General features: G+C 39.4%; 1 protein-coding gene across 2 annotated transcripts in view; it reads left to right on the forward strand.

Annotated features, from left to right (window-relative positions):
- SLC25A21 (solute carrier family 25 member 21) overlaps positions 1-13,970 on the forward strand; it is a 536,203-nt gene that overhangs the window by 316,175 nt on the left and 206,058 nt on the right. For both annotated transcript variants that reach the window (XM_062205252.1, XM_062205253.1), the window contains exon 2: positions 2,517-2,565. In XM_062205252.1, the coding sequence (XP_062061236.1) occupies positions 2,517-2,565 (49 nt within the window). The remainder of the gene's footprint in view (positions 1-2,516; positions 2,566-13,970) is intronic.

The following is a 13,970-nucleotide window of genomic DNA, read 5'->3' on the forward strand; positions in this document are numbered from 1 at the left end:
TATTTAGTTTGTGACTTCATACTAGGTAATAGAATTGCCAAGAAGTACATGGTACAATTCAGTTTCCTGAGGTCGTTTCTAGGCCTATGGTAACACGATTCATCTGATTCTATTTTTATGGTTATCTCCATAAATAATAATCAAAGTTTCACAGTCTTTCTCTATCTAGTGGAGGACAGCAAGTATCCATTCCTCCTCTGAGTGAATCCAGATTTAACTCTGACCAAAATCAAAACCTCCTCATCATTTCCAATATGTCTGTTCTCTCTGTTTATAATGTATTTTGTTACAAACTTGGATTCCATAAATTACTTGTTTTCATTAAAAAAAATGCTAGTGAATAAATAATCACACAGAGCTGTTTGGCCAAATATGTTCCATTTGACAATTTAAGTCACATTCTCCTGTCAACCCGGTGGCAATCTGGATGTTCCATAGATGGACATTAACTATTTCGCATTCAGGTGAAAGGAACACCAGGATATCTATGCTGTGATGAGAGATGATGTTTTCAATGGTAAGCTGGTGACCAAAGAGGGGGTGAGTGGGACATGATGCTCTTGTTCCTGCATATGAACAGATGTCACTAGGAGTAGTGAGAGGATTGAAGACAGAACACAGTAAACAGAGATGTCACTCTCCTGCTTTAAATCCCTTGAAATGTCACCAATAAACATGGAGTACATTAGTAATAAGAAAGAACAACTGAAGTGTTATTATTTAAAAATCCCTTCAGTGACTTCTCATGGCCTATGGAATAAAGTGCACGTGCCTGAAAATGAACTTGACGTTGACATACACACTTCTAGCCTCACCTCTTGTGGTATGCTGCTTTCAACCCTAGGTTGCTTTCATGCTCGATAACTTCTTTCCTTTTTCTTTCTTTTCTTTTGTACAGTGACTCTCCTGCTCTGTGTCCTCTCTCTGCCTTGAATCCCATTCCCACTTTTCACCCAATCTGAGTTATTTCAAGACATATCTCTGTGGTTCTTACATAAGTTGTGAGCATTGCATCACTCCCATGGATTATGGTCTTTTATTTTGTGTCTTCCCTTCACTGTACTCTATCCTCAATGCCAGGTGAATAGAAGACAAACAGCAAGTTTGTTGAATGAATAAATGAATGTTCAGGTGCATTCTAGACATTAGAAAATAATTGTAAGTAACCACAAAACTATAATAATCTGATCTATTATTTGTTCCTATCAGAAACACCCACGATCACATAGGAAACTATAACATTTTTTGAAATGGGCAAAAAGACATATATAAACACGAACTGATTTTTCCAAATTCTGTTACTAATTTTAATAGTATGTTGGGGTTCTCAATTCTTTATCTAAACTTTTTGAGAGATGTACTAAATGGTGCTATTTGATATGTAATATTTTGCTTTATATCTAATGACAAATCAGTGGGAGGAAATGTATATTTACTGTGGAAGTTCTTTCACACCATGAAATGGTTATGGTCATGGATTTGGTGGGCATTAAAACTAATTCCTAGGTGTGACATCTAGATAAGTTAATTTTATGTGCCTAAATTATGTCATCCATAAAAAGGGATAATACAGGGATACTTCAAGAAGTTTGTGGAAAATGGAATTTAAAACTTTAGGTTCTCCAGGGTGCGCATCCATGGTGTCCTTGGGTGCTGCCTCGTTCCTTAGAAAAGGTTAGACTGTAGTGAGTGTTGTAAGAGTTGAAATGTATATTTGTATAGCAAATAACAAAACGCTTTTAAAAAAAAACTTTATTTTAGTCCAACAAGTATTGAAATACATGCATTCAAGAGGGTCTCCAAAAAAAATCTGTGGAAAATGCGTATTATGAAAAACATTGCATGGAGTTCAACAATATTTTACCAGAATAAAGCTGTCTTTTAATTCCATTTTTCCATGAGCTGTTTACAGTACCCTTGTGACTCCTGTCACATAGAGTTCTTGTGACGATTAAATTAGGGAATACACATATTGCTTGAAATGATGCCTAGTACATGATGAGCACTCAATAATTATCTTTATTAAGCTCTTAATGTAGTATTGGAATTGTTGGATTCTCATAACAGCCTTGTGAGATAAGAGGCATCATGATCTTTGCTCATGGATAGTGAAGCTAAGATTGATGATTCGCTGTATTAGTAGGAAGGGAGACTTGAAGACCCTCTTTCCTTCTCTCCTCCTCCTTCGTATGCCACATGTACTTACTGGGCTGGGTGGGGATATAATGACTCCTGCCTAGCTGGTTGGAATTTGGAACATTTGATTCCTTTTTCATTTTCTTTCCCCTGCAGCCCCTCCTCCCTGTGAAAGCATTTGTAAAGAAAGTACTCACTAACAGACCTTGCTCCCATTGAAATCACATTATATTTTTGATTTTTGCCATTATTTGCTAGCTGTCATGTCCAAAATGCCAACTTATTTATTTAAATCTTGATGCCTGAGAATCAATAGGGTCAAAGAAATAAGAACAGTGTTTATATAAATGTTTATTGGACTTTTCTTTATCATCTTTCAGGTCTTGTAGAAATTTGTCTGATGCACCCCCTCGATGTGGTGAAAACCAGGTAAGGTTCTGCATGAACAAGTTTTATTGACTTTGGCTGATATCCAAATTAAGATCTGTCAGAACACTAAATGCTAGAACTTGTCCCAGGCCGGTAGCTTCTCCCTATAATGGCATTTATATTTGCTTCTTAAAGAAAGTGCTATTTGACAGATAAAATTTGAACAGTGAAAAGCATTTCTCAGTAGAGGTCATCTGAAGGTATGTAATATTTTACTGCTTTCATATGACAACCATGAGGTATGATTTGTGACTATACTGGTAAATGAGATAAATTTATCAAAATCATGTAGAAACTTAACTTTATCCATTATGACAGCTTATTTTCATTTGACATTACATATAACAGATCACTATTTAATTGCATTTTGGTGTGAGACTCCAACATTTCAAGTTAACTTCTTACATGGTACTTAAAGAATTCATTCCTATAACTGTTTGCCAATACAAATGTAGGAAAAGTCACTTGCTCTTCTAGGAGATACAAATCAGGGTAATACATTAAATCTACTTGTTATTTTGCAAAAAAAATAATAATAACAAAATCTTCAGGGGTTTAATGTTATCTAGAGCACTTTTTAAAAAGGTAAACCTGTGTCTAGAGGGTGAGTATTTAGCGAGAGGTTAAGATGCCAACATCCCACGTTAGAGTTCTCGGGCTTTGACTCCTGGCACTGGCTCTGGCTCCTGATTCCAGATTCCCTGGGAGGCAGTGGTAATGCCTTGAGTAACTGAGTTCCTGCCACACAAGTGAAAAACCTGGATTGCGTTCCCTGCTCCCATCTTTGGCCACGGCCCATTATTGGCCATTGCAGACATTTGAGAATTGCAACAGCAGATGGGAGTTCTCTCTGTCTCTCTCAAAAAAATTATTTGCAGCTGAATTATTGAGCTGCCCATTTATTCAGTTTGGAAGCTCTTGGAGTTTAGTGAAAGTTTCTCTTTATTTGCATTGAGTGAAATCCAAGAGCGCTATGCCCAGGATAGAGCCTAAGAACAGTTAACATGCACCAATGGAGGTTGAACAAACCAGTATTACCAGAATTAGAAAATACTTGATGATTCAAAATGGTCATTGGGTGGGGATATTATTTAATTTACCTAATGATGTAGCAGAATCCTAGGCTGTTTTCTGGAAGCAAGAGAAGGTAATTGTGACAGGCATGTAAAGTTACATGGAGGATTGCAATAACAATACCCACTGAATGTGTAGCTTAAACAACAGACATGTATTTCTCATATCTGAGAAGTCTGAGTTTGAGATCCCAGGAAGTTTGATTTTGAACAAAGGCCCTTTTCCTGACTTACAGGTAGCTTTTACTTGGTGTTGCCACACAACGTGGTACAAGGAGGAAGCTCCAATGTCTCTTCCTCGTCTTATAAACCCACTAATCCCATCATGGGTGCTTCTACCCTCATGACTCTGCCTAAACCCAATCACACCCCAAAGGTCTCACCTCCAAATACCATCACATTGGAGTTACAACTTCAAAATATGTATGTTGGAAGAAAATTCTACTCTGTAACAGCCTCCCAACACTAAACCCAGGCAAAGAAATTAAGAAAACCACAAATATTCAAAAGCAAGATATGTGCACCCCTGAACTATTTTTTCAAAAGTTTGAGAAATAGAAAGTAAAACACACTGGCCTTTCCTTTTTAGAGTCCATGTTAACCTTCTTTGAAAAGCCAGAATACTATTGCTAGTTTGCTGAAAATTAAATTGTTTTTCATTAAAGAGTAATTTTTCAAATTAGTGAAGTGTTCAAATGAATATAGAAACATAAGAATGATTTAAACGAGACATGGTATTAAAATTGTAGTTACTAATTCACTCAATCCTTCATTCAGCAAACACGCATTCAGTATATAACTTGTGGTTCCCAAGCCAGCGTGGTTTTCGAAGAGCTCACAATCTTATCACAGTGAACTTCAAAAACTATTATTTTGCTATACTGGAGCTGGATTGTATGTTTCTTGAAACAGATGTGCCAAGTTACTGGTGTTCTGTATCTTCTTGTTACAGAAATGTTTTCATGAAAATGGCATTCATCAATTAAAATTAATCATATGTCCTTAACTAACTTCAAGGGGGGAGGGAAAATATAGTCCTTCCAGGTGCCTTGAAGGAAGAGAGAACTGGATACTAGATGGTATTTCACCTGTATTACAATGGAAAGGGTATTGGATACTCCCACATATAGTAAACTGAAAGCCCAAAATATATGCAACTGACTTTGCAACAGAAGTAGAATACGCAAGATTGCTAAGGTGTGTCCCTTGGGCACTACCATAGAAGTGACATAGTACATAGAGCCAACTGTAATGCTGGCATCTCTTTGCTATTGCCTTGCATAGGGCACGACCACATTTTTACACAGAAATAGATTCATATCCACAGAAAAGAATTGATAATTTACGGAGTGAAAAAAAAAATCCCCTTGAACAAAGGAAATGCAAGTAAATGTTTAGAATCTATTGTTTTTTGGGGGAAGCCAATGTAATTCATAAGCTGTACTTTGGAAATTTATATTCATTAAATAAAAGTTTTTAATAAAAAAAATTTAAAAAAAGAATCTATTGTTTTTGATTCAGCAAAGGAAAGTATTGGTCACAAATAAAACCCAGAAAGAAAAGACTAGACTCCAAGCACATTTATTGTGCCAAAGTCCAGTACATGAGCTATCATGAAAAATGAGCCATATTCATACTCATAGTAATTCAGTGAACCACCCTTACCAAGTAATAACATCCAAACAGAGTCAAAAGCAACCCTGGAAATGCTGTGAAGTGAGGTTTGGCTTGGCACTTCCCATGTTCCTCTTTATAGTGCCCATGACAACTCAGAATCCAGTGTGCCTGGAGTATCTTGTCATTAAAAAAGTGGCCTGCCAAAATTACCAATGCTGAGTGGTTTCATGTATTTCTCTTACCATTTATAGTTTATCTTATTTTATCAAAATAATAAATGTACATTCTACACAATTTAAATAAAATTCCAGCCTCATCTCTATCAAGGTAGGCTAGGTCATGCCGCTGTAGTATCAAACAAACCCCAAATCTCAGTATGTTGCAACATGGATGTTTTTCATCAGCCCTGCCTCATATCCAATTCAGTATCTTAGTATTTTTGCCACACAATATAAATAAACCAATAATAAATCAGTTTATTTGGCTGCCGTAACACAGTACCATAAATGGATGGCTTGTAAATAGCAGAAATGTATTTCCCACTGTTCTGGAGGCTGAGAGTCCCAGTTCAAGGCACAGGCAGATCAGCATCTGACAAGGGCCCACTTTCTCGATCAGGGATGGTGCCCTTTGGCTGTGCCTTCACCTGATGGAGGGAATAGGGCAGTTCTCTGAAGTGTCTTCTAGAATGGCACTAATCTCGTTCATGAGGGCTCCTCCCTCATGACCGAATCACCCCTAGAAGCCCCACCTACTAATACCAGGGAATTGGAATTTCAATATATGGACTTCAGGGGGACACAAACATTCCCTGGGGGCCTCTGCTCCCTGAATTCGTTCTGTGGCTCTGCTTTGATTCATGCTTTCATCATCCTGTGGCAGGCGGGATGGAGCTGAACAGCCTCACACTGCAACTACATTTCTCATCAAAAGTGTCATTTCCTCCTCATCCTATTGTTCAGAACTAGTCACTTGGCCACACCTGGGTAACCAGCAGGAAAAGAAATGTGCCTCTCCCCTCTGACCTGGAGGAGGAAACCTGGGTGGCAGTATGCCATAGATGTGTCTGCCCCAAGCCTTATAAGCATAAACTTTATTCCTCTATTCAATCCTCTCCATCCAGCTGTGTCCATTCAAGAGGTAAAGACCTTGAACTTTCAGCTGTTTTATTTAAGTTTTTTAAATATTTTATTTATTTATTTGAGAGGTAGAGTTACAGACAGTGAGAGAGAAAGAGAAAGATCTTCCATCCATTGGTTCACTCCCCAGAGGGCCGCAACTGCTGGAGCTGCACTGATCCGAAGCCAGGAGCCAGGCGCTTCTTTCTGGTTTCCCATGTGGATGCAGGGGACCAAGCACTTGGGCCATCTTCTACCGCTTTCCCAGGCCACAACAGAGATCTGGATTGGAAGAGGAGCAGCGGGACTAGGACCAGCACCCATATGGGATGCTGGCGCCGCAGGCGGAGGATTAACCTACTGTGCCACAGCGCCAGCCCCTTTAGCTCTTTTAGACTTCACTTCCTTATTTCTGAATCTCGTGTTGGTTGTAGGAGTTATATAGTGCCTCCTGCCAATTATTGAACTTTCCAGAACCTCAGAAAATGACCTTATGTAGAAAAAAGATCTCTATTGATATAATTAGTTAGGATGTGGTCATATTAAAACAGGGTAGCACCTAAATCCAATATGACTGGTATCTTTACAACAAGAAGAGAGGAGGCTCAGAAAGACAGACATAGTGCATATGGTACCAAAGACAGATATGGGTGTTGGGCAACTGCAAACCAATGAGTGCCAAGTATTGCTGACAACCACCAGAGCTAGGAGAAGTGTGGGACACAGTAGGGAAGTAGTACACTACTCTTCCTTCATTTGTCAACTATTAATATTCTGTAATTACACTATTCCCATTTCTCCTCCCTTCATTTCTTCCACTGTTCATCAATAATCAATTTTTGCATTATTTTGACTATGTAAATGCTTTCCACTGTGGAAGCAAGTGGTGTTCAATGATTTATTTTCCTCATTAATCATTACCTCATATGCTCATTCTTTAGTTTGCTATAAGATTATTGCTCATTGTTATTTCTGTCCAAATGTTTCTACTGTTTTCCACATTGTCAAACTCATAGAAAATGGGATGATGGTACTACTTGAAGGTGAGATTGTAAACAATGATCTGACTTTCGTTTTAGGAATACCTCCCCTACTTCCAGTGTCAATATTTAGAGGTCTTTTTGGAGGATAGTCTTTCTCCAGTGAAGAACATTTCACTCAACCTGTGTGATGGACAGTCCCATCATTAAAAATGAAGAAAATCACATAAATACCCTATTTCTAGCATGGGACCCATTTTCTAACCTGGCACTGTTTTGTGATCCCCAGTCTGGGGCTGCTCTCATTCAGCCTCCAGAAAATAAGTTTTAGCTTCAGATCTTCAGTGAGGAGACTTTCAAGCAATCTTATTTTCAGTCATATACTCCTACCTTCTATGGTGTGTGTTCTTCTAAAGCCTGAGGCACCCCAGGGTGTTCACTGGTGTCCCCCTCCACAAGTACTTATGGTACATTCATCCCTTCTGTCCTGCCAAGGTGTAACCATTGTTCCATTCATTTCCATCTTACAAAAATGTGTTGACATTGCATATCTACTGGTACTTCCTGCCCTGATCTTTTTATCCCTATAGGTTTCTCCTTATTTATAATTATTACTCCTTAACTAGCTGTGTTACTCAGAGCCCAATCAGGAGAATACACCCACTCTGAGTATTTGAAACAATGGCAATTTAATGCAAGGAATTAGTTTTACTGATGATAGAATTGCAGAGGAGCCAACAGAGATCTGTGAGGCAACCAAGAGATTAACAATAGTGCTACCATCCCAAGGAGGGGAGACAGAGTGAAGGAGGGATAGAGACTGAGCCCAGGGCTTTGTAACCCTGGTGGATGCTTGAACCATTGTAGGTCTGTCTGTTGGTAGATGGAACCTCAGAGGAGATGCAAGCCACTGTGAGATCCTCAGCCTGCAGCAAAATGGGGTGGGCAGAAATCCTCTGGTTTCTCCCTCATTCTCACCTGTAGTCTCCCACCCACCAGTAATCCTTTTTCCTAAATCCATGAAAACCTGGGAAGCATTGCAAAGGCCATTCCCTCCATGCTATAGAGCAGAGCAGTGTGCAACAAGAGTAAGAAATGGATCTGAAGACAGTCATAGCCAATCATAGTCAATTAGGATTGACATGCTGACATTTTACCGGAGTTTGCAGAAAGCTGAGACAAGCATGCATGTTCAAACCAGCATGTTGAACAGAAGTGCACTTTGCATTTTATAGGTGATTAGAAATTATAATTGATAGAACTTCTGGGGAGAGATTTCAGACACTGCAGCACATGGCTTCATATTAAAAACAGCTTATTCTGCATGTAAGTAGAGTTCCAGGGACAGACCTAATGTGAGCAGGGTCTGTTGCAAGTGTCCCCACCTGGTTGTAGTGTAGGCTGTTTGGCTATGATGCTGTATACAAGGCAGTTAGATAGAATCAAAATCTCCTTTGAGGCTCTCCTCAGAGACATGCATTTGTACTGTTTTATAGTTCTGTTTATATCCAGATAGAACTTTATGGACCATTAGGAGTGGACCCTCCATAATTAATGCGTGGCCACAAATCCAGTTGTATTGTTACAGAGACCAAAACGTAGTTTCTGCCTTCATATTTTCCAGGGGTTCAAACATAAAATTCAGTAATATTTCTCCCACATTCTTTCTCCTTCCCTTCAGCTGTCTTTGTCCTATGCATGCTTCACATGAGGGCCACCTTTTCTGAATTGGCGGTTCTTGGTGGTTGTGTAGTGTTAACGACTCCAACTCTGAAGTTAGGCTGCCTGGGTTTAAATCCTAACTCCTTCACTCATTACCTGTGTGACCTCATTAAGTATTGAACTTCCCTACCTTTGTTTCCTTATTTTTAAATGGGAACTATAATATTCAAAAATCAACCTCTCCCCTTCCCCTTCCTCCTCCCTCTCCCCCTCCCTCCCTTACCCTCTCCCTCCCTCCCTCTCTCTCTCTCTCTTTCACACACACACACACACACACAGTGTTTTGTTCTGGGCCAGCAAAGAGAGGGGGGATACAAAGACCAATGGAATTTGTAGGGATGTCAGGGAAACATGAAGAAGGATACATGGTGGAAGAGAGGAGAAATGTCTAATATGGGAGGAGGGGAGAATAAGTAGTTTCAAGTTTCTAAGTCAGAACCTTGTGTTATGTGAGCTCTGCATTTAAATCCCTCCTCAGAAGGAGTTTGCAGGTAGAGAGTCTTTCTGGGTCTGAGGGCAGCAGAGTCCTGGTTGAGGGTATGTGTTACTATCAGCAACATGCCACATGTCATTTAAGGGCAATGTGCTGACATTACTAAGTATCCCCCATGGTTTGGGTAGTGCCTGGTCTCCAGGAAGTGCCCAGTGGATGCTGTTGAGCAAATTAATCTTTGATAAGAATCGGAGATAAAGTTGCCAGTTCTATGGCCAAACTGAAGTGTCTAGAAAGTGAATAATAGGCAGCTGTGCAGTCTTCTTTGAAAAGTACAAGATGTCATCAAAGAGGTGAAAATTAAGAACCTGTTGAAATAAAAGGCATGATGTTACTTGCAGAAAGTTGGCCAAAACCATTTCAAGTCATTGGTGGAGTCTGAGAGACTGGATTGGGGCAGAGTGAAGTGAGAAGTTATGAGTGGGTGTGCTTAGATGAGAGAGCCCAGGGGATAGCAAGCGCTGGGGGGGACATCCCTGCCAAACTTTGAGGTAGAAAGCAAATATTATACTTCATCTAGAATGGTGCTGATAGAAATCAAATAGTTACCACATATATGATTTTAAGTTTTCTAAGAACCATATGTAAGAAATAAAAAGAAACAGGTAAAATTAATCTTAATAATAGATCTTATTGTCATAGTAACATGTTAATCAACATAAAAATTTTTGAGATGTTTTCTTTTTTTTTCACAAGTCTCAAGAGCACATCTCAGTATTGACTAGTCAGCCATATTTCAAATGCTTAATAGCCCCTCATAGGGCTAGTGGTTTCTGGATTACACAGAAGAAGGTCTTTTAGGGGGAGAAGGACAGGTGGTCCAGGAGTCCTTCATAAAAAAGAATACCTTTTCTTGGAACAGGTTGACAGTTACAAATAAGTAGGGTCCTAGGGCAGGGGAGACTCATTACATATATGTGCAAAGGCTTGTGCCCATGTGGAGGAAATGTTAGCCCAAAATCTCAAGAATATATGGAAGTCACAGTCACATAGGGCTGTAGCTTCCCTCAGTACCATATTTTCATTCCCAGTGAAGGAAAGATCCATTGTGCTTTAGGAAGAAAGACTTCCTGAAGTGCTTGTTCAGTTTTGCCCAAGTTGGTTTTCATCATTCTTGTTTTTGTTTCATTTCTAAATGGGACCATGCACTAGGTAAAAGCTAAATAAATTACTGATCCTGTAGATTAATCTCTGAAAAGCACATTTTCTGGTAGGTGCTGAAGGAGGGAGAGGGTCTGCTCACATCTCCTTGTAATCTGTTCTTGTAGACCATCTAATATACTCCTGGTGAGTAGACAGGCCAATACATACCTTGGCTTTCATCGTTCCTCCCATCAGGACTTAACTTGTACTGAGACGTCTTCTCATACTTCTCTCCAAGCATATTAATCACTGTGTGAATTCTAAAAGCTCACATGGGTAGAAAATTTGGCATCCACGTGTTGTTATATATGTGCTTATGGGGCCTCTACTCAAGCTGCTGAGGTTGATTTACACTCTCTATCAGTGGCTCCCAAACCCCTGACCTACTGAATTAGAAACTCTAGGGGCGGAGCCTACCAATGTTTATGATTAACAACCTCCCGGGTGATTCTCATGCAGCGAGTCCAGGCTGGTCACTGGGTCAGCCTCTGGGAACCATTGCTTTAATACCCTGTAGGCTGTTCTGTAAAAATGTGTGTAAAGAATTCCTTTTTTTCCTTATTTTTAACCATTTAGTTGTTAACCTGTGGTTCTCATTCACATCATTTATGTACAATGCTTTGTTAGCAGTGAGTGGAAGTGGCATGGAAAAAAGCTTGTCTCACAGAACTCACTCTGTGGTTTGTGAGAGTGATATGGGAATATATTATCTATAGCCAGAAATAACACATTTTGTTCTACTGAGTGAGATTACAGGAATAGAAATCAGCACCAGGGGATGAGAGAAGAGTGAGCGTTAGCTGTTACAGAGGGAAAGTAAATGGCTCTGAGAGGTAAAAAATGATTTAGAGACATAAGCTCACCACAGACTTTATTAAAAAGAGAAATCTGAGGATAGGCTACATTGAGAGGCTTCTTTGTGGGGAGCCCAGCAGAGCAAAGGGAAGGGAAGCACCCACAGCCTCCTCTTACCAGGAAAGAGAAAACAGCAGTGAACTTGATAATGAACACTTAATGTAGAGGTTGAAAGGGGCTGTTGAGCAGCCACTGGGGCCAATGGAACAGTGGGGTAGAAACAAGGAATGAAAGATCATTTTCCCAACACATCCTTTCTTTGGGGGAAAAAAAAGGAATCCTTTTCAAATGGGGGACAGAACAGCAGGAAAAGTTTAGGATGGGGTATAGAATGGAGGCAGTAAAGACTAGAAAACAAACAAAAAAAATTAACAGAGCAGCTGGGAGGGTTATTTCCATATGTTAATGATTATCCCGTGGTATAAAACATTGAGATCACATTCAGGGTTAGACCATGGTTATGCCTGATTTCTCTCCATAGATAGAAATTCAGGGCTAGACCACTGTCGTGGCTTGTTTCTAACCATGGATAGAATATGTATGAAGTAAAGCAAACAAGGAATAGAACCACATTTTTATAAACCATATTTATATTGGGATTTTGTCCTAAATCAATCCATGGCAACATATAATGGTATGAAATGGTTATAGTAGTTTGAATACATTTTGAATATAATTTCAACTTTGCTTTTGACATTGTGTGATAGTAGGATTTCTCTGGGATTTGTTTGAATGAGCTAAAATGTCCTTTTGTAGCAACCGAGCAAAAGCAAGATAGTACTAGGTGGTGGATACCCAGCAGCTCTCTTGATTATGTCATTTTCTATGCAAGCGTTAGTAAAGATTTATTTATTAACAATCAAATGCAGTATATGAGATGGGTAATACTTGATGTTCAGAAGATACAGTTGTCTTAGCTATGCTCAACTTGGCACCTGTAGGACTGCAATGTTAAATCAATAAATGTGAATTCAAATGCCATTTGCTCTCACCTGAGTGCTGACTTTGCAAAGTAACTTCATTATTGCCTATGACTTTGTGGTAAACTGTAGAAGTTGCACATTTGTTCAATGACAAATATAGCCTAAGCATGACCTGAGACTCAGAAAAAAAACAATCCTGTGTCATGCACTGTTACAGAACATGGCATTTCCTGGGGGAAAGGCAGAGGGTTTGCTAATGAAAAGCTGTGTCCCGGCTACAGATTTCATGAGTGTTCTGGTATTTTTTACTTTGACAGTATTCTGCCTGTCTTTGAGATAGCAAGGGCTACATCCAACCCCTGGGAAGTTCAGAAGGGTCCACAGAAGAAAATCTTGCCTGTTTACCTTCCTCACATTTTGGAGGTTCCTGCCACTGAACATCATCTAGGCCCTGGACTTGGGTTGGTTGCTCTGGCTCCCTTATCTCTAAGGAAAACTCATACACATCAACATTTGCTGCTACTGGACAGTGTAATCATTTCTCCTATGGCCCAGGGCACTGAAAAATCTGTTACTCCAAGTCCCTGGGGTGGGGTGTGGTAGAGTCGAGGTGGGGACAGTAGGATTGGTCCCAAAGATCTATGCAGAATAATTGTGCTGTCCTAGACTAAAATTGTCTTCCACTTTTAGTAATAAGGAGAACGTCTTTTCTTGTTTCAAAGTCCGGCCAGTTTTTTACAGATAAAATAGCAGAGTTCCATTATGTTAAATCAACTGTAACTCACTTTATAATCTTGAAATGTTGTTTCTAAATGTATTTATTTATTTATTTTGTAAATGCGATTCTTTTAAAAGCACTCCCCAGAGGAGCATGCTCTTTTTGTGACTCACATGATGGATCCTTTGTATTTAATCTCTCCTTAATTTGTGTTTTGTTTACATTTTAAAAATAACGACATAGGGTTGGTTTGTGGTACAGCTGTTATTATTTCTCACCTAATTACATGGTTGTAGGAGATTGTATTACTAAAGTAATAAGGAAAGGTGTGTGCTACTTTGCAACTTCTCACTTCTCTTTCCTGCTTACCTGCAAAGGCTTTCCTTCCTCATCCTGTGCCCATCCCAGCAGAGAATGAGAAGGAAAAGCAACCCTGCATTCTCCATGCCTACCCATGGTGCTCTCCAGACACCTTTTTTTTTTTTTTAAGCTGAAAACTAAATAATTCTTAAATGGTTTTCTTATCTCTGTCATGGGAAAGGGAATTACTTTTAAAATGAATATCCGCCAAAAGACTATTTCCTCTGTTCCCCTTCCCAGTTCCCATCCAAAGTTTTGCCCCAACTGCTTTTAAATTTCCAGCAATTTTATGAACCTACTTATTTAGCCAATGCCTGTCATAGGTTCCCATATAATGAAATATTTTGCCTAAGCTGTAGCTTAGATTCCAGTCTGGAGTCATTGTAATCTAATATGACTAAAA

The sequence above is a fragment of the Lepus europaeus genome, chromosome 11 (assembly GCF_033115175.1).
Source record: "Lepus europaeus isolate LE1 chromosome 11, mLepTim1.pri, whole genome shotgun sequence".
Taxonomy (NCBI): Eukaryota; Metazoa; Chordata; class Mammalia; order Lagomorpha; family Leporidae; genus Lepus; species Lepus europaeus.